Genomic DNA, 21,716 nt, shown 5'->3' with positions numbered 1-21,716 from the left:
TCCTTCTGCCTGGCCGAACCGAATCCTAATTTGCATATGTAAATTAGGGGCAGGGAGGGAAATCACGTGACTTTGGTCACAAAACAAGGAAGTAAAAAAAATGGTTTCCCCTTCTCACTCCTAATATGCATATGCAATTTAGGGTTCTGGTTCGGTATTCGGCCGAATCTTTCGCAAAGGATTCGGGGGGTTCGGCCGAATCCAAAAAAAGTGGATTCGGTGCATCCCTATACATTATTGAAGCTAAGTGACCGCATCTAATGATATGCCTTTAACATTTTGATAATCAAGCTATTTCTTATGTACAGATGTGTCTCCTGAAGATATAAGGACCGCTGAACATGACTCCTAGTGAATTTAACAGATGTAAGGGCAGGGGCACACTGGCAGATTCGGGGAGATTGTCGCCTGGCAACTAATCGCCTCTTCTACGGGACGACAATCTCCCTGAACTGCCTGCTATAATGAAAAATTGCCTGCGCCAACGCCCTCGCAGCGATTCGATTTCCGCAGTCGCCTGAAGTCTCCTCCTTCGGGGTGACTTCGGAAATCGAAGTGCCGCGAGTGCCATAACGCTGGCGTTTTCTCATTATAGCAGGTGGAAGGCAGTTCGGGGAGATAGTCGCCCCGCAGAAGAGGCGATTAGTCGCCGGGCGACTAAATCTCCCCAAATCTGCCGCTGCCCTAAGGGATGCCATAAAGTACTTAAAGGGATACTGTCATGCGAAAAAAAAATTTTTTTCAAAATGAATCAGTTAATAGTGCTGCTCCAGCAGAATTCTGTGCTGAAATCCATTTCTCAAAAGAGCAAAAATTTTTTTATAGTCAATTTTGAATTCTGACATGGGGCTAGATATTTTTTTTTCAATTTGCAGGTTTATTGTGCAATAAAGTTATATATAACAGTGATACATTGTTTTTGAAAAGCATACAAAAAAAACCCACATAGCAACATCGTAAGTTATACAGATTGAGGTAACTCAAGAAAAAATAAAAGAAAAGAATATCAAAACCAAAGTAAGAAAAAAAGAAAAAGAATACACGGCAGTACATGGCTAATAATCAACTATGCACGAAATCACAATAGGACAGGGCTTTTAGCAGATCATGGGAAGTCCTAGAAACAGTCATTCAGATAGAATGGTTCAATCAGCCGAGATGGGGTGCCACGAATCCCATATCTGAGCACATTTAAGCTTATCCTTTATGGATCCTGCTGCCAAGCGTTCCATGACTTCCCTTGAGGGGCTAGACATTTTGTCAATTTCCCAGCTGCCCCCAGTCATGTGACTTGTGCCTGCACTTTAGGAGAGAAATGCTTTCTGGCAGGCTGATATTTTTCCTTCTCAATGTAACTGAATGTGTCTCAGTGAGACATGGGTTTTTACTATTGAGTGTTGTTCTTAGATCTACCAGGCAGCTGTTATCTTGTGTTAGGGAGCTGTTATCTGGTTACCTTCCCATTGTTCTGTTGTTTGGCTGCTGGGGGGGAAAAGGGAGGTGGGGGATATCACTCCAACTTGCAGTACAGCAGTAAAGAGTGATTGAAGTTTATCAGAGCACAAGTCACATGACTTGGGGCAGCTGGGAAACTGACAGTATGTCTAGCCCCATGTCAGATTTCCAAATTGAATATAAAAAAATCGGTTTGCTCTTTTGAGAAATGGATTTCAGTGCAGAATTCTGCTGGAGCAGCACTATTAACTGATTCATTTTGAAATTTTTTTTTTTCCCCATGACAGTAACCCTTTAAATTCTTGTCAGTCCTTATCTGGGAATGTTATATAAACATTGCTGCTAGTGACTACTTCAAAATTGCTGCTAGTAATACTTAAACCATATCTATTTTCTGATATAGGTATCCTAATTTGTCTTGTGAGCTGCTAACCTCTGATGTGTCACAGATAAACGACAGACTAGGAGAAGATGAAACTTTACTCAAGAGACTATACGCCTTTCTTTTAAATGATCCTCCCCTCAATCCTTTGCTCGCCAGCTTCTTCAGCAAAGTCTTAAGCATTTTAATCAGCAGGAAACCAGAACAGGTATGTATAATGTCCTTCATTTTTAATACAGTGATGGGACCTGTTATCCAGAATGCTCGGGACCTGGGGTTTTCCGGATAATGGATCTTTCTGTAATTTGGATCTTCATACCTTAAGTCTAGTGGAAAACATTAAATAAACCCAATAGGCTGGTTTTGCCTCCAATAAGGAGTAATTATATCTTAGTTGGGGTCAAGTATAAGCGACTGTTTTATTATTACAGAGAAAAAGGAAATCGTTTTTAAAAATATGGATTATTTGGAATAAATGGAGTCTATGGGAGCCTTTCCATAATTTGGAGCTTTCCGGATAACTGATCCATACCTGTACAAGTTCTGATATTTGGCTCATATTGAAAATAGGTGAGAAGTTGCTCTAGAATTGAAATCACCAGCGGGACGTCACTCGGAGAGCTTCGTTTTCTGAAGTTGCCTCCCGCCAGATTCTAGCCGGCGGGAAGGCAGTTCGGGGAGATTGGTCGCCCGAAGTATAGGTGATTTGTTGCCGGGCCCCTAATCTCCGCGTGTTTCTCTGCCCTGAGTAGTATTCGGACATGTTGAAGAGGGCCGTATCTGACAGTTCTCTGTAGGACCTTTAACAACATCAACCTCATCACACGATTTGGTCCAGCACGTTGGGCAAATCGGGCTCAGATCTGCTCTTTAGGTGACCTCCCAAACAAGGGGATTTGGCAGCGCATGGCCACCTTTAGTAAGTCCTATGCTTTAGACTTAAAGGAGAAGTAATGCTTAACTAAATCATTAGGCTAGACATGTTGTACATGATGTTTTATGCTTCTGTACCAGCCCAAGGCAACCACAGCCCTTTAGCAGTAAAGATCTGTGTCTCCAAAGATGCCCCAGTAGCTCCCCATCTTCTTTTCTGCTGATTCACTGCACATGCTCTGTGCTGCTGTCACTTACTGAGCTTAGGGAGCCACTCACAATATACAGTACACATAGAATAGAAATGTCACAATATAAGGCTGATTAGTAATTAATACACATTAATTACTACATGGCAGCACAGAAACCAGTGCAATTAGCATCAGAATTGAATAATCAGCAAACCTGTAGCATCAGCTTATATTACAGCCAGGGAAGCTCATTTTCTGCTGGATAATTAGTGACGAGCCCTAAGCTTAGCTTCTCAACAGCCAATCAGAGCCCACTGAGCATGTGAGTGTCACAGACACTTTCCAAGATGGTGACCCCCTGTGACAAGTTTGAAGTCCTGGATCATTGCTGCTATTGACAAGCTGAAACTTCAATATAAAAAATATGAAATTTTTAGTGTTTAGTTCTCCTTTAAGGTGGCCATACATGGTCCAGATTATTTTTGTGTTTTAATTTAAAACAGAAGTTCTTGTGGCCCTCAAATTTACAAATTAAATTCTCCAGCTTTTGTTTATAATGACCCAGAACCGTTGCACTAAAGTATATTGGCGTTATTCTGCACAGGGGAAGCCTTTTACTTTGCTTAGCTCTATTTATTCATTTGAGTGGGATTTGCCATATTTTGGGATATGTCTTTCATAGAATACAGAGTTGGCAGGCAGCCCGGAGAGTGGCCTTGTTTCCCTTGGCAAGAAAAGACTCGGCAGATTTTGTGGGTTATTTTTTCTCTGCAGCACTCCTGTTGTCATTGAAAAGAAACCTATTTCTATTTTTGTGAAGCTTTTACATTCTCTGTGTATGTTAAGTTTAGTAAAATACGTTCTGGTTAGTTGATGGTGAGAGCTGCTTTGTTAGGAATGGTTTGACAGTACAGGTATGGGATCCATTATCCGGAAAACCTGTTCTCCTGAAAGCTCTAAATTCAGGACTCCATTATAATCAAATAATCCAGAGTTTTAACTTTGATTTTCATTTTCTCTGTAATAATTAGGGATGCACCAAATCCAGGATTTGGTTTGGGATTCTGCCTTTTTCAGCAGGATTTGGCTGAATCCTTCTGCCCGGCTGAACCGAATCCGAGGGGAATTGCGTTACTTTTTGTCACAAAACATGGAAATAAAAAATGTTTCCCCTTGTCACCCCTAATTTGCATATGCAAATTAGGATTTGCTTTGGTGTTTGGCCGAATGTTTTGCAAAGGATTCGGTGGTTCGGCGCAACTTGGCTCTTTCTTCGGCGCAACTTGGCTCTTTCTTCGGCGCAACTTGGCTCTTTCTTCGGCGCAACTTGGCTCTGTCTTTGGCGCAACTTGGCTCTGTCTTTGGCGCAACTTGGCTCTGTCTTTGGCGCAACTTGGCTCTGTCTTTGGCGCAACTTGGCTCTGTCTTCGGCACAACTTGGCTCTGTCTTCGGCGCAACTTGGCTCTGTCTTCGGCGCAACTTGGCTCTGTCTTCGGCGCAACTTGGCTCTTTCTTCGGCGCAACTCGGCTCCTTCTTTGGCTTTCTCAGGCGCAACTTGGCTCCTTCGGTGCAACTCTGCTACTTCTTCGGCGCAACTCGGCTCTTCGGCGCAACACGTTCTTTCTTTTGCTCTTTTTCAGGTGCACCTCGGCTCCTTCTTCGGCGCAACACGTTCTTTCTTTTGCTCTTTCTCAGGTGCACCTCGATTCCTTCTTCGGCGCAACACGTTCTTTCTTTTGCTCTTTCTCAGGCGCTCCTCGGCTCTTCGGCGCAACTCGGCTCCTTCAGCAGTTCAAGGGCCTGGCTAATCCAGGAAACGCAGTACAGCCAGACCCTCCTTAAAAATATAGAAGCCATCAGGCCCTGGACAATTGTGCCCCCCTGATGGCGGCAGATCCTCTTTTCCTCATCCCCAGTGCATCATATCATCTCCTCCCCCCGGCTGATGACACTGGACACGGCCACAGTGGGGAGCCGGGTAAATAACCTTGGAGGGCCGTATCCAGCCCGTGGGCAGTAGTTTGAGGACCCCTGGTATAGATATTCATTAAATGCATAGAAAATAGCTTTTTATTCCCATTATAGAGAGATTCTTATGAAATAGATTTTTGAAAGCCCTGTAACCCCAAACCGTGGCAATAGATTTGTGCTGACGTGTGTTTTATATCATTATTATTGTGGCTTTTTATCTTTATTTTTTTAGATTGTGGCATTCTTAAAGAAAAAAGATGACTTTGTCAACCTGATCATAAAACATATAGGAACCTCTGCAATTATGGACTTGCTGCTACGACTTCTTACGTGTATCGAGCCACCACAACTCCGACAAGATGTCCTAAATGTAAGTTCTTTATTACCTTCATGCTTTTACAGATAGATTAATGTGCTGTAAGGGGAGCTTATAGAGCTGTTTACTCAGGTATGGTAAAACATTCTATCTTGCACTATTGCAGCTAATCTATTGGCAATAAAATGCCTCCGTAGCTTTCCTTCTCCATTAAACCTGCCAAATTGCTATTTAAGCCAATGAGAGACGTCCTGGGATCAATTTGGAGTTGTTTGCTGTCTTCCTGAAAATTCGATTTGAGTTTGTGGGTCGATCCTATTCATTAGAGGTTTTTTTTTTTTTTTTTAAGTAATGGGATGTCTAAAGGTAATTATATGGGTGGTTCACCTTTAAGTTAACTTTGGTATACTATATTATGGCCAACACTAAGCAACTTTTCGATTGGTCTTCAGTATTTATTTTTTATAGATTTTTTAATTATTTACCTTCTTCTTCTGACTCTTTCCAGCTTTCAAATGAGGGTCACTGACCCCATCTTAAAAAAACAAAAGTTCTGTAAGGCTACAAATGTATTATTGTTACTTTTTATTACTCGTCTTTCTATTCAGGCCTCTCCTATTCATATTCCAGTCTCTTTTTCAAATCAATGCATGGTTGCTAAGGTAAAAGGGGCCCTAGTAACCAGATTGCTGAAATTGCAAACTAAAGAGTATAAAAAGCTAAATAACTGACTAAAAAGCTAAATAACTTAAACCACAAATAATAAAAATAAGACCAATTGCAAATGGTCCCAGAATATCACACTCTACATCATACTAACAGTTAATTTAAAGGTGAACAACCCCTTTAAAGACCTCATTAAATTGGATTTGCTTCTGTGTGTGAATGGGATAACTTTTTTTGGATGAGGATACTTTCATTTTGTGTAAACGAGCAGTTGCAGTATTCTTTAAAGAAGGAAAGCTACGGAGGCATTTTATTGCCAATAGATTAGCTGCAATAGTGCAAGCTAGAATGCTATATTTATTCTGTAGAAAGTTTTACCATACCTGAGCAAAAAACGTTTAGGAAAGCAGCTGCCATATTAGCTTGGTGTGACATCACTTCCTGCCTGAGTCTCTGCCTGCTCACTCATAGCTCTGGGCTCAGATTACAGCGGGGAGGGGGAGGGAGAGAGGAGCAAACTGAGCATGCTCAAGCCCTAGCCCTGGAGGTTTAAGCTGAAAACAGAGCAGCATTACTTTGAGGGTTTACTGGTGTATTTATATAGACCATTCTGATAAAGCTTACTTAGTTTTATAGCCTTTCCTTCTACTTTAAATTAGATGCCCACCCCCCTTTTCTTGAGAATAATAGTCTTACCTTTGCCGCTATTCTTCCATAGTTGATTCATTGATGAGTTTTGCTTTTTTTGAGTTAAATCAGGCCATTTTCTTGTAGTGGTTAAATGAAGAGAAGATCATTCAAAGGCTTGTAGACATTGTTCACCCATCACAGGATGAAGATGTAAGTATGCTCTGTTCTCTTGCAAACCACTTTTTCTTATTGTTGTTTGATGGCTACACACAGCAATAGTGTCCCAGTTTCATCTGTTGCTTCCTTTTAATGAATTTTGAGTAGAATTTGTGCGTTAAAGTAACATTTCAGTGTAAAAACAAAAACTGGGTAAATAGATAGGCTGTGCAAAATAAAACATGTTTCTAATATAGTTAGTTAGCCAAAAATGTAATGTATAAAGGCTGGAGTGAGTGGATGTGTAACATAATAGCCAGAACACTACTTTCTGCTTTTCAGCTCTAACTCTGAGTTAGTTGTCGACTTGAAGGGGGGGGGGGGCACATAGGACATAATTTGCAATTCATCCTTCGCATTTAGCTCAGATTCAAAAGCAACAGTTATGACTCATGTGCCCCCCCCCTCAAGTCACTGATTGGCTTCTGCCTGGTAACCAATCAGTGGAAGCCAAGGAAGCTGCAAAGCAGGAAGTAGTGTTCTGGCTATTATGTTACACATCCAGTCACTCCAGCCTTTATACATTACATTTTTGTCTAAATAACTATATTGGATACACTTTTTATTTTGCACATCCTATCTATTTAGCCAGTTTTTATTTACACTGAACAATTCCTTTAAGCAAGCCGCAACAGCATATCACACGTCTGTAAATTTTCAACACAGTTAAAGGGGAACTCCGGCTTCCAAACCAAAATTCAATAAAGAGCCCCACATAACACAGAAACCCCTAATATACAAAGTTACCTGTTTCTTTAAAAAGTATGAATAAATGGCATTTTCTATGCTGAAATCCACCTCGCCCCTTTTGTGACATCATCGGCGGGGCGGCACGGGTCTATAAAAGGAACCTGAAAGTGCGCATGCGGGCCAAGGGGGCACGGGTTAGGGCCGGGTGCGACTTGGGAAATCCCGACCCGCACATCACTAGTTTGAAGGATGCAGGCTGAGGACAGATGGCTGTTGATACAAAGTAACAGTAGTCGGCCAGCTCAGCAAAGTAGTCAGACAGATCAGCAGGGGGCTAGGTTTAGGGAACTGTTCCAAACCACTAAAAATCATGAAAAGTCTCCATCTTTTTTAATTAAAGTATATTGCAAAGTTGCTTGAAAGTTTACTTTTCAAAAAGCTTACGTTTGTATGCAGTTCCTCTTTAAGTGGGTCCAAAATAAAGTAGCAAATGTTTGTGTTCACTGCTCCAGCTACTTTATGGGACACATCCAGTGGCAGTAATTAAAAAAAAAAAAAAAAATGTAATGCCCTTTTTATGCTCAATAAAAATACATAAAATGGGCACACGCATGGAGTAGAGTTCTGCAGCGGGTCCGGTACCCGCGGGCTACCCGCAAAAAAAGATTTTCAGGTGCGGTATACCCGTGGGTCGGGTTGCGGGTCTCATCTAAATTTCTTATCTTATGTATTATTGTCTATATTTTACTCCTTTTAAAGTTTTGCAAAACCTGTTTCTGTCCCCGCCCACTTTTGATCATGTCACGTCCGGTTTGCAGCAACATCACTTCCTGTTTGATGGTGGTCGGCGGGTTGCGGATAAGGCAGGTCCGGGTCGGGTAGCGGATCAAAGTGGGTAAATATGCAGATTGCAGTTCGGGTCGCGGGTTCGGTTCAGGTCCGTGTCTTAGAATTTGGTGCCACGCAGGACTCTACCATGGAGAAAATAGAAAATTCCTTCAGTGCATGAATGCATGCATTCCTATTGACAGCAGCCACACTGCTTGCTATTGGTGGAGATAAGACTTTATACAACAGCTGTTATTTTTTATGAAAGCATTTTTAGGTTTATGAAAACCTGTCACTGTACATACACTGCAAAGAAAGCTCTATGCAAGCAGCAATATAAGGTCTCCTACTGCCTAAGTGTGAAAAGTTATACAAGGTAAAGATGTTTTTTTTTGTTTTTTTTAATTCTTTTTCTCCTCTAAACAGAGGCACTCAAATGCTTCACAGTCGCTCTGTGAGATTATACGTCTGAGCAGAGATCAGATGCTACAAGTACAGAACAGCTCAGAGCCAGATCCATTGCTTGCCACTCTGGAAAAGTAAGAATTTGTTTTTTTTTCTATTTTGTAAGGTTTTAGTAAAAAATAACATTGCAATTAAGTTTGTCTGCTTGCTAGATATCCAACTTTCTTCTTATGAAATAAAGGGCCTGTTCACCTGAAAGTATAGTACAGGAATGGGACCTGTTATCCAAATTGCTCTAGACCTGGGGTTTTTCCAGATAATGGATCTTTCCCTAATCTGGATCTTCACACTTTAAGTCTTCTAGAAAATCATAAACATTGAATAAACCCAATGGGCTGATTTTGCTTTTAATGAGGATTAATTATATCTTAGTTGGGATCAAGTCCAAGGTACTGTTTTATTATTACAGGTATGGGACCTGTTATCCGGAAACCCCAGGTCCCGAGCACTCTGGATAACAGGTCCCATACCTGTATTAAAAATGAAGAACCCTACTACTAAGATATAATTAATTGTTATTGGAAGCAAAACCAGCCTATTGGGTTTATTTAATGTTTACATGTATTTCTAGTAGACAAGATATGAAGATCCCAGTTATGGAAAGACCCGTTATCCGGAAACCCCAGGCCCGAGCGTTCTGGATAACGGGTCTTTCCATAACTGGGATCTTCATACCTTGTCTACTAGAAATACATGTAAACATTAAATTAACCCAATAGGCTGGTTTTGCTTCCAATAACAATTAATTATATCGTAGTAGTAGTGTTCTTCATTTTTAATACAGGTATGGGACCTGTTATCCAGAGTGCTTGGGACCTGGTGTTTTCCGGATAATGGATCTTTCTGTAATTTGGATCTTCATACCTTAAGTCTACTGGAAAACATTAAATAAACCCGATAGGCTGTTTTTGCTTCCAATAAGGAGTAATTATATCTTAGTTGGGATCAAGTACAAGCTACTGTTTTATTATTACAGAGAAAAAGGTAGGGATACACTAAATCCAGGATTCCGCCTTTTTCAGCAAGATTCGGACGAATCCTTCTGCCTGGTCGAACCGAATCCTAATTTGCATATGCAAATAAGTGGCTGCAAGGGAAATTGCGTGACTTTTTTTTTTTGTCACAAAACAAGGAAGTCAATGTTTTCCCCTTCCCGCCCCTGATTTGCATATGCAAATTTGGATTCGGTTTGGTCAAGGATTCAGGGGTTCGGCCGAATTCAAAATAGTGAATTCGGTGCATCCCTAGAAAAAGGAAATAATTTTTAAAAATTTGGATTATTTTATTAAGATGGAGTCTATGGGAGGCAGCCTTTTTTCGGAGCTTTCCGGATTGAGTTCTGAAATATCTAGTTAAGGATGCTAGAAGTATTTTGAGGTCAATCTTTTTGGGGTTTTTTTCTCCTGGTTCAGGAGAGGGGATAAGAATATAAATTTTTTTTACACTTCTACCATCTGTTTAGTGTTTTTGCTCAGTAAAGCCAAGTAATTATTGTACCTGCTTGAATGCCCCTGGTTTATCAGGTTCATATATGGTCATATCTGGTGTTTGTTTTTGAGTTACTTTTTTTTCCTGGTTCTGTATTTATCAAATTACACTTTTTTTTCTCCCTTTTTAGTAAAGAAATTTTAGAGCAACTTTTATCGAATATATTTTTGAAAGAGAAAAACGAATCTGCCATAGTCAGCGCAATACAGATTTTGCTGACTTTATTAGAAACCAGAAGACCGGCGTAAGTATCAGAACATTGTACACAACAAGCTGTTTCTCCCAGTAACTGTTTGGTGTTTGCTCTTTTAAAGTTAGACACCTATGGACAATATGCTGCATGTGTTGGTTCCCACCATTTCTAACTTACAGGCAATATACTTCTTTAAATTAACTATTCGTATGATATTGATGGACCAGTTCTAAGTAACTTCAGTTTCTTGTCATTATTTTGTATGAAATGTACCACTGACAATGTTATTTGGTTCTCAGTGTCCCCAGAGAATGAATTTATTTATTTATTTATTTTCAGTATGTGCTGCCTTCTTACTGTGAACACAAAAATAGACTGACTAACTGGTCATGGCAAAACATTGTTTTTTTTTAATACACATCAGTTAATCGTGCTGCTCCAGCAGAATTCTTAACTGAAATCCCTTTTTCAAAAGAGCAAACAGATTTTTTTATATTCAGTTTTGAAATCTGTCATGGGGTTAGACATATTGTCAGTTTCTCAGCTGCCCCCAGTCATTTGACTTGTTGCCTGCACTTTAAAGGACCAGTAACATAAAAAAAAATGTTTAAAAATTCGTTAGAGCACAACAAAAAATGAACACAGAGACAAATGAAACTTTTAAATGGCAAAGACTTTATTAAGAAATAACTTACAGAAAGTCCACTTCCTGTCCTCTTCAGAAACGGCGAAAAGGCGACCATCCACACTGCAGCGATCGATTTCTCCTCCCTGGCTATTCACTGACGTCTTCCTCCCGGCATCCAGCAGAAGCAGTGTCTGTCACAGGCTCTTCTCTCCTTCACCGTAGATCGGCTTCCCTCCTCCGCTCTACTTACCTCCCTCTCTGTCTTCCCTGCTCTCCTACTCTCAGAGAGAGACATGCGGCGCCTGGTTACATTCCAGTTATAGGCAGAACAGAAAGCCGCAGGTTACTTACAAGCGTCCAGCAGCAGCATTGTCAGAGGCTCTCCTTTACCGTGCATCAGCTTCCCTCCTCCGTGACATGGGCAAGTTTTATAACTGGGGTAGACTCTTCAGCAAAGGCCTTTCCTACGCAGGAATATTCCAAATGTGAGCAAGCAGCCCACGAGAGCAGTGAGCGATCCTTGTCTGTGCCCTCCACTCCCACGTGGGAACTGGCCTGGGATTAACCCTATCGCTGCTAACTGATCAGGATCCCTCAGCAGGCGCCACTTCTGATGGTTCTTCAGACGTCTTTTGTAAGAGGGAGGTGAGGAGAGCGGAGGAGGGAAGCCGATCTACGGTGAAGGAGAGAAGAGCCTGTGACAGACACTGCTGCTGCTGGATGCCGGGAGGAAGATGTCAGTGAATGGCCAGGAAGGATAAATCGATCGCTGCAGTGTGGATGGTCGCCTTTTCTGAAGAGGACAGGAAGTGGACTTTCTGTAAGTTATTTCTTAATAAAGTCTTTGCTATTTAAAAGTTTCATTTGTCTTGGTGTTAATATTTTGTTGTGGTCTAACGAATTTTTAAACATGTTTTTTTTTATGTTACTGGTCCTTTAAGGATGGAACTGGTTTCTGGCAGGCTGTTATTTCTCCTACTCAATGTAACTGAATGTATCTCAGTGGGACTTGGCTTTTACTATTGAGTGTTGCTGAGGCAGTTGTTATCTTGTGTTAGGGAGCTGCTATCTGGTTGCCTTCCCATTGTTCTGTTGTTAGGCTGCTGGGGGGTTGATATCACTCCAACTTGCAGTACAGCAGTAAAGAGTGACTGAAGTTTATCAGAACACAAGTCACATGACTGAGGGCAGCTGGGAAACTGACAATATGTCTAGCCCCATGTCAGATTTCAAAATTGAATATAAAAAAATCTGTTTGCTCTTTTGAAAAATGGATTTCAGTGCAGAATTCAGAATTCTGCTGGAGCAGCGCTATTAACTGTGTTTTGGGAAAAAAAACATGTTTTCCCATGACGGTATCCCTTTTAAGCTTAAATTTAAGTTGTGTTTCCCCTTTAAAGGGATTCTGTCATGATTTTTATTTCTAAATTACACTGTTTACATAGCAAATAATTCACTCTATTCACACTATTTAAAATTGTATTATTGTACCAACAAATGTGTTTTTTTATTTAGCTGTAATATTGGTGCCATCTCAGTGCATTGTGCCTCATCCTGAGCTTAGAGAAGCAGTCAGCACTCCAGAATGGTACTGCTTTAGAACAGCTATTGTTCCTTCCCTTCACGTAGTAAAGCACTACTTGGGTCGTGCTTCCCAGCTCCTCCTAGTGGTAGACATGAGAGTAGCACCGAGCAGGAAAGAAGCAGTTTTCCGCTTTGGTGCTATTCTCATGTCTACCACTAGGGAGCAATTTTAGCAATGCAAATAAATCCTTCAGCAGAGGTGTCGGATAGCTGCTATCTGGGTCGCTGCCCATTGTTCTGTTGATAGGCGGCTGCTGGGTGATCTCACTCCAACATGCAGTACAGCTGTAAAGAGTAACTGAAGTCTATCAGAGCACAAGTCACATGACCTGAGGGCTCCTGGGAAACTGACAATATGTCTAGCCCCATGCCAAATTTCAAAATTAAATATAACAAAATCTGTTCGCTTCTTAAAAAAAAAAAAAAAAAAAGGATTTCTGTGCAGAATTCTGCTGGAGCAGCACTATTAACTGCCGTGTTTTGAAAAAAACACATTTTCCCATGACAGTATCCCTTTAAATTAATCCAGTAGAATTATCTTGCAAGTGCCTGTTTTAGATGTTAGCCTTTTAACGCTTGCTTTACCTTTTCTAGATTTGAAGGCCATATAGACCTTTGCCCTCCTGGAGTGAACCATTCAGTGTTTTCAGTCAATAAAAATGTTCTGGCAGCTATTCAAGAAAGACTTCCATCTTTTCACCAGCTCCTTCTGGACCCTCCAAAGGTAAAACTTCTAAAATGATAGTTAAACTGAGCAGACTGGATATATCTGTTGTGCTGTAATTTGCTTGTGGAAATTGAATAGTCCCTCACCTGCTTAGTCCCCAACAACTACTGTTTAAGGAATATTTTACAATAGCGGTTTTCAGACATTTTTGACTGAAGCCCCTTTATAGAATATTTGGTCAGATTCTCATCAGTTTGTGCATGGTCAATGATAATGCTGCAATGCTGATTTAATTGATCTAATCTCATTCAGATTATTTCTCTGAGCATGTTTGCAATTTACACATTTTCTATTTCTGGATTCTGAGATATTTGCAGTTTAGGCTACTAATACCAGGCTTTGGCTCAACTGAGAAGCAATGATACTAGGGTTAAAGGGGATGTAAAGGCAAAATCCCATTTTTACTTTCTTTAATGAAAAAGAAATCTATCTCCAATATACTTTAATTACAAAATGTGTACCGTGTTTTATAAGAAACCTGACTATATGCAGTGAAATTCTCCCTTCATTTACTGCTGTAAACAGGAATTTTCATACATTCCCTAACTGCTCTGCAGGGAAACGATAATACTTTCAAACGACAGGGGGGAGCCCTCTACCTTATTTCCCTGACCTCGAGCAGCTTTGTTTGTTTCCCTGTAACAACTGTGTAGATTTGTATCCACAGACCCAGTGCAGTCTGTATATTCTGATTATTAATCAGTCTTGCTGTGTCGGCTTCTGGCAGATATTATTTGACTTGTGCTGTTTTGATCATTTATGACGATCCCTAAGCAGCCCAGACCACACTGAGCATGTGCACAGTCTTGGTCTTGCAAAGATGTATAACAAAGTTACAAGATGGTGACCCCTTGTGGCCAACTTTGAAATCATAAATCATTTGTTTGATTAGGCTTGTGGTGCAGTAAGTTCATGTTTATATTTAGTATACAAAATACAGCATTTCTAACATTACTCTGTTTTAGGCTTTAGTTGCCATTTAACTGAACCCAGGAAGTGCATATAAAATGCATAAACTGTTTTTGTTTTGCACGCTCTTGGCCTTCAAGGAGAACTAAGAATATTATAAGTCACCAAGGAGACAGATATATAGAGATAGATATAGAGATAGAGATAGAGAGATAGATACACACACACACACACACTCACTCACTCACAGGACTTAAAAAATAATTTATCAAAGGTTAATGACTAGGTTAATAAATATATAGATATATAGATATATATATATATATATATATATATATATATATATATATATATATATATATATATATATATATATATATATATATATATTTAATAAACATATATTTTTGCTTCAATAAACACAGAATTTAATTAGTGCCACCATACATTGCTATGAGAGGCTAGAGTGCTAGCTGAAACGTTAGCCGTTTTTTTTTTGCTGAATAAACACCATTTTCATCTTGTACAAGACCTGTGAGTGCATGCCTTATTTGGGACATATATGTAATATAATTTTTATTTACTTTCAGACTGGTGTAATGAAGACAACGTGGGGAATTCTTGATCCTCCTGTAGGGAATACCAGGTTAAATGTGATCAGGTTAATAGCAAGTTTACTCCAGACCAATACACATACAATCAACGAGGAACTTATTGAGCTGAACACAATGGGAGTTATACTGGTTAGTATTTTACTATATGCACTTCTAAAACCTATATAAGTATGTTTCTTATAATGGGAAACTGATAAAACGGAGTACGTGATGGCTTTTATAGGTGTTTTGTAAACCTTTTTAATGTTCTGAACTTGCTGCTGGAAATAATTTCTTGGTCTCCTCTACCGAAAGCTGCAAAGGGTCACTCAAGTGAGCATTTTATAAGCAATGCTTTCCAAATTGCCCAAAAACACCCCATGTGCCATAGGCCTTAGTACCTAATGCTGCTCTCCATATTTGTGAGCAGTAACAGTGCTGACTTTGAACGATCACATTTTATATTGAATTGCCTAAAGTTCATTATTCATCAGAGAGGTGAAGAAGAACATCACCTTCAGCAATAAAAGTATTACCGTATATACTCGAGTATAAGCAGAGTTTTTCAGCCCCCAAAATATGCTGAAAAACTCTACCTCGGCTTATACTCGGGTCAAGCGCAAAAACGGTCGCCCGTGTCTAAGAATAGTCGTCGGCGTCCAAGAATAGTCGCCGGCATCCAAGAAAGAACAGAAACCCTCAATTTTTTGATTGAAACTTACCAGAAGCTGCTGCATTTCTCACCCCAGGCTTATACTCGGCTTATACTCGAGTCAATAAGCTTTCCCAGTTTTTGGAGGTAAAATTAGGTACCACGGCTTATACTCGAGTATATACGGTAATAGGAGAGTATTCCTAAACTGAACAGTGTTTTTTTTCCGTCTCTTTTCAAAACAGGACATGTTTTTCAAATACTCTTGGAACAATTTTCTTCACACCCAAGTAGAAATCTGCATTGCACTCATACTTGCCAGCCCTGGTGACTCTCCAGAGCACAGCACAATTAGTGAGGAGAACTCCGCTGGAGACCATGTTCTTTTAAAGCATGTAAGTACCACCTCGGTCCTGCAGATGGTGCAGAAAGCTTATTCCCTTGTCTTTTAGTGACTTTAACATACTAGATCAAATCTGCTCTCCATCATGGCAGGTTGTAGTTCAGAATTTCTAAAAAACAAAACAAAAAAAATATATGATTTATGTCTATACTTTAGTTACGGCTAGTTAAAGGGGCATACATTTCCTTTAGCACGTGTTCCGGATTGGGAAGTTAAAATATCTTCATTTATATATTTTATTTTATCAATGGGTAGGGATGCACTGAATCCAGGATTCGGTTCCGGATTTGGCCTTTTTTTTTAGCAGGATTGTGATTTAGGTAAATCCTTCTGCGCGGCCGAACCTAATTCAAATTTGCATATGCAAGTTAGGGGTAGGGAGGAAAATCGTGTGCCTTTTTGTCAAAAAGTTAAAAATGTTTTCCCCTTCCCACCACTAATTTGCATATGCAAATTAGGATTCGGTTCAGTATTCGGACATATTTTTTGAGAAGAATTAGGCCGAATCCAAAGTAGTGGATTCAGTGCATCCCTATTAAAGGGGCAGTAAACCCCTTTGTTCAATATGGGTTCTTTGGACAGGGCTTGTGCTTACTTTTTTGCCTTAGTGGGTGATTCACCTTTACATTAACTTTTAATATGTTATAGAGTGTCTAATTCTAAGCAATTTTTCATATTTTATTTTGTATCGTTTTTGAAGTACTTGCCTTCCTCTTCTGACTCTTACCCACTTCCCTTCTATGGCAGATAAGGTGAACACTGCTGCTTTAAAATAACCTATTCTTCAATTTTAGCTCTTCCTGAAATGCCACTTAATAGATCGAATACTTGAAGCTTGGGCCATGAACGAAAAAAGACAGTAAGTGCCAACACGGTTTAACAATTAACAATTTCCACTGATTCCTTAGTATTTCCAAGTTATAGATCCTTGCAATTTAAATTTTTACACCTTCTGGTATTTCTAAATAAACACAGCACAAAGCTACAGAACTTCTTAAATCGAGAAACTATTAGAATTTAAGTATTAAATATTAGTAAAAACAAGTTAAAGGAGATAAACACTATTATTATAGGGTATTGGTGCAATGAGCACTGTGCTGTTTTTGTTTTTTTGTTTTTTTTTTCTTCAAAATGCCCATTTTTCAATTGACGTTAAGTGTTAAAATGTCCAGCTTTTAAAGGTGTTTACACACCTTTAAAACGGTGTGTAAACCATATTATTACATGGTAAAGCTACTGATCATCTTTGAATGTGTTTTCCAGCTTCACGCTAGCGAATTCAAATCTAGTGTATAACACCAAAGCTGCTGCAGTAGAATCTTATGTTGTATGCAAATCACAAAAGTTCAAAAATTGTACTTTGTTTTCAGGTCTGAAGGAGGACAGAGGTACGGCTACATGGGTCACTTAACGCGAATAGTAAACTGCATCGTTCATAGTATAGAGAAGGGGCCAAACAGTGTTCTAGCCCACCAGCTTGTCAAAGGTAAGTTAAATACTCTGGTGTGTGTTCATTTTAGGGACCAATACAATTAGCTTTTTCTTTCTCAAAAATAGACACATTTGTGCCTTTGAAAAAGTAATGCCCTTTGACATCTGCTGTCATAAGAGTTTTAATTAGGGATGCACCAAATCCGCCATTTTGGATTCGGCCGAACCCCCGAATCCTTTGCGGAAGATTTGGCTGAATACCGAACCGAATTCGAATCCTAATTTGTATATGCAAATCAGGGGTGGGAAAGAGAAAATGTTTTTTACTTCCTTGTTTTGTGACAAAAAGTCACACAATTTCCCTCCCCGTCCCGAATTTGAATACGTAAATTCGGATTCGGGCAGAAGGATTTGGGCAAATCCGAATCCTGCTGAAAAAGGCCAAATCCCGGATACGATGCATCCCTAATTTTAATACTACACTTAAATCTCTGAACTAATTATGATTTGTACATTATTATTGAGGCCAATGGCATGGGGCATTGTTTCTGCTCTTACCCTCATTGGTTGATAAAATGTCCCTCGCTGATCCATATCAGGCTAACCTAGGCTTTAAATTCTCACATTTTAATTCTTTTTATTTGCATGTGCACTCACTTCATTTTTCATTTCCACTTATCTGTAACTGTAGATTTGCCAACTGATGCCCAGGAAAGATGGGAAACTTTTTGCACAAGTTCACTGAGTGAAACAAACAAGAGAAACACAGTGGACCTGGTAAGTTTCTGACTCCTAAGAGACTATAATGATGTGATTTACAATGAAGAAATTACTTATCTCTTATTTGATAAGGTTACAACAAGACATATCCACTCCTCCAGCGACGATGAAATTGAGTTTAAAGACCCTGGCTTCTCACAAGATTCTGCCATACAGCAGGTAAAGCACATCTGCTCTATTCTCCTTTAGATATTAGCATCAAAATTGTATGCATAAAATATCCAAGCCGCAGTGTAAACATGCAGCTTACTTAAATTAATGCTTTATATTCATATAAAATTTTTCATTTTAAGGAATCCCTCTGTTAAAATGGCAAGTTCTTGGTTTTCATATATAGCCAGCCATTATTCTGGGTGACTTTTTTTAATTTAGTTTAATAAACTACTACTGATTTGGTATAGGACCTGTTATCTGTAAACCCATTATCGAGAAAGCTCCGAATTAAAGGTATACTGTCATGGGAAAAACATTTTTTTTTTCAAAATGAATCAGTTAATAGTGCTGCTCCAGCAGAATTCTGCACTAAAATCCATTTCTCAAAAGCGCAAACAGTTTTTTTTTATATTCAATTTTGAAATCTGACATGCATCCTTCTTCCCGGCCGAACCAAATCTTAATTTGCATATGCAAATTAGGGGCAGGGTGGGAAATTGCCTTTTTGTCAATTCCCCTTCCCACCCCTAATTTGCAAATGCAAATTAGGATTTGGTTTGGTATTCGGCTGAATCTTTCGCAACGGATTTGGAGGTTTGGTCGATTTCAAAATGGTGGATTCGGTGCATTCCTACCTTGGATAAAGTTCTACTTCCATGAAAGCCACCTAAGTAAGAGCAGATCATGTCCATTAAATGTAGTTAAGGTGCTTATTTTACGACTTCTTTAAAACTGTAACCATATTTGAGAGAGTAGTTTCTATCTAATAGCAGTTTAGAAAAACATATTATACCGCTGTCGTTGGTCCTGGTGTTGCCAGGCCTTTTCTGATTATCAGATGCAACAAATGACGTCCAATTTTATTGACCAGTTTGGCTTCAATGATGAGAAGTTTGCTGACCAAGATGACATCGGGAAGTGAGTATAAGTCTCTTCACCTCCTGTGCCCCCCACCCTCCCCATTACTGGTGTCTCCTGGTGTGGGTCTCTCCCTGATCAACATACCTGTAAACTAATCAGAAATATGATCAGTTTGATGTTGGTTTCGCTGCAGTTATATCTTGCACTTAAAGCATATTAAAAACTTGGCACCTTGGTCATAGGTTATATTTTAAATTAAAGTTTAAATATATTGGTTTAAAGGTCAACCTGCTTATTTAGTAATGGCCCATGCAAATCAACTCACATTGGTTGACATTCATGTCAAGAATTTTGACTGCTGCCAATAGGATATAACCTTGGGCAAGCTGCAGCCATCTTAAAATACCCTAAAAAGAGGGCAGACGATGGCTGTGTGGTCTGAGGATGATTACCGTATATACTCGAGTATAAGCAGAGTTTTTCAGCCCCCAAAATATGCTGAAAAACTCTACCTCGGCTTATACTCGGGTCAAGCGCAAAAACGGTCCCCGGCGTCCAAGAATAGTCGCTGGCGTCCAAGAATAGTCTCCAAGAATATTCGCTGGCATCCAAGAAAGTTCGCCGACATTCAAAAACGAGACGCCGGCACCTCCAATGAGAGCAGAAACCCTCAATTTTTTGATTGAGACTTACCAGAAGCTGCTGCATTTCTCACCCTAGGCTTATACTCGAGTCAAAAAACTTTCCCAGTTTTTGGAGGTAAAATTAGGTACATCGTCTTATACTCGGGACGGCTTATACTCGAGTATATACGGTAGTTGGCAGGTGCTTCAGGAAACTACTCACAAATGACTTATCACTGGGTGCTCACTAAAATACTTAATGGAACTGTACATGGGAATAACAAAAACTTGGGTTTTCAAAAAATCTTTTAAAATTGTTAACTGATTTGCATGCCTCTGGTCTCGTTTAAAAGTAATTCCAGTGCCCCTTTCCATTGCTGTTTGCAATTGTCCGCCGTTTGTCACGTTTCAACCTAACCTGGATTTAGATATAAATCATTTGATGTATTAGAAATAGTAAGCATTTTATGCATATTCATGTGTTGTTGGTTGTAAATTTTGTTCTTTATGCAGCGTCTCATTTGATCGAGTGTCCGACATCAACTTCTCCCTTAATGCGAATGAAAGCGTAAGTATATATATATTTCCTAGTCACCCCTGGCAATCACCAATGGGTTAACCTCCCTCTGAGCCAATGGACAGGACCTCCCCCAAGAAGTTAAAGGTCAGCCCCTCCCCTACTCATCGTTTTTGTCCTGTCCTGAGACCGATGGATGTGGATAGAGGTTATCAGACCTGCTACCAGTTATAGTTCCCAGCAGGATGGGGGTCTCTCTCTTCCCCCTCTGTTGCTGGAAGTCCTGAGGCTCCCCTGGTAATAGCCAGGGAAGCCTGGCGGAAGAGGACCGGGTCTGGCGGTGGAGAAGACGGTGAGGCCAGCATAGGCTGCAGAATTCAGGTGCGTGCGGTCGGAAGCACTACTCTGTGTCTTCCACAATAACGTTGACCGTCGTCGTCATAATGACGTCACCATCAGTGCAGTTTCAGCCGGTATGGCTGCGAAAACAGGCAGGACCCGCGTTTTTATATGAATTAATAGTGAAGGTTATGTAGTCATTTAATTGCACTTATCAGGTTCCATTTATGCAGGTGGGGGAAGCACTGCAAGAGCAAGCGGAGATGGCGCCATCTTTAATCTGGGCATTCCTTGGACTACAGTAGTAGGAAGTGCTGTCGTTTTTTGGCGCAAAATCTTGGGAGGATGGTGTGGTGATGCTATTAAATGAAAACTAAATCCTAAAGTTAAAAAACCCCTGCCCCTCTACCTTACATAGAACCCCCCTCCCTCCTTTCCCTAGCCTAAGTGTTACCACGGGCAAAGGCCTCTAACGTTTTACGTACCCCTCTGTGCAGATTCAGGCATCGGAGTTCACAGGCTCCATCTTCTGTCGCTTTGGTAATCTCCATAATGAGACCGGTGCTTTGACAATTTTCGTGAGTTTCGGCATATGTGCAGTTGTCGCAAAACAGAGAGTTGCTCCAACTGCGCATTCACACACCGTTCTCATTCTGAAGATTTCCGAAGTGAAGAAGATGGCACCATGAGTAAAATGTTAGGGGCATTTGCCCGGTGTAACACTTAGGCAGGGGGGCAAAAGGGACGGGGTTCAATGTAGGGTAGAGGGATAGGGTTTTAACGTTAGGGTTGAAGCATAACATCTAGCCGCTGAATGTAGTTTTGGGAGATCACACTTGATGGGGTCAGAGACTGATTCCTTGTCTAAAGAATGAGAAGGCAAGCTGTTTAACAGATCAGAGATACGTTCCCCCTTAGGTTCTGAAGAGGGAGAAATTTACACTGATGAGGAATCTAATTTTGATTTGGCTGTGATAAAACCATTAATTAAGGCAGTGCTTGCAGACACTGATGTTTCCCATGGAACCCTCTAAGTTAACTTCAGCGGATAAACTCTTCCTATCGTTAAAGAAATGGTCAGTCTGCTTTCAGGTGCACATTTCTATTAAAGAGATAATCACAGCAGAATGGAAAAAGACAGAAAAGAGAC

The 21,716-nt window shown here is 40.1% G+C and overlaps 1 protein-coding gene across 1 annotated transcript in view; it reads left to right on the top strand.

Moving 5' to 3' along the window:
* Nucleotides 1-21,716, top strand: part of ppp6r3.S (protein phosphatase 6 regulatory subunit 3 S homeolog) — a gene marked incomplete in the record, with an annotated part of 61,767 nt that overhangs the window by 19,786 nt on the left and 20,265 nt on the right. The window contains 14 exon segments of the mRNA NM_001091424.1: nt 1,859-2,045; nt 5,107-5,244; nt 6,631-6,696; nt 8,647-8,759; nt 10,304-10,417; nt 13,173-13,302; nt 14,805-14,957; nt 15,705-15,854; nt 16,657-16,721; nt 17,233-17,348; nt 17,985-18,070; nt 18,146-18,232; nt 19,098-19,144; nt 20,224-20,278. Of these exon segments, the coding sequence (NP_001084893.1) occupies nt 1,859-2,045; nt 5,107-5,244; nt 6,631-6,696; nt 8,647-8,759; nt 10,304-10,417; nt 13,173-13,302; nt 14,805-14,957; nt 15,705-15,854; nt 16,657-16,721; nt 17,233-17,348; nt 17,985-18,070; nt 18,146-18,232; nt 19,098-19,144; nt 20,224-20,278 (1,507 nt within the window).

This window comes from Xenopus laevis, chromosome 4S (assembly GCF_017654675.1).
Source record: "Xenopus laevis strain J_2021 chromosome 4S, Xenopus_laevis_v10.1, whole genome shotgun sequence".
NCBI classification, from domain to species: domain Eukaryota; kingdom Metazoa; phylum Chordata; class Amphibia; order Anura; family Pipidae; genus Xenopus; species Xenopus laevis.
Note: the sequence above shows the minus strand (reverse complement) of the source record. Positions and strands in the feature narration are given on the sequence as shown.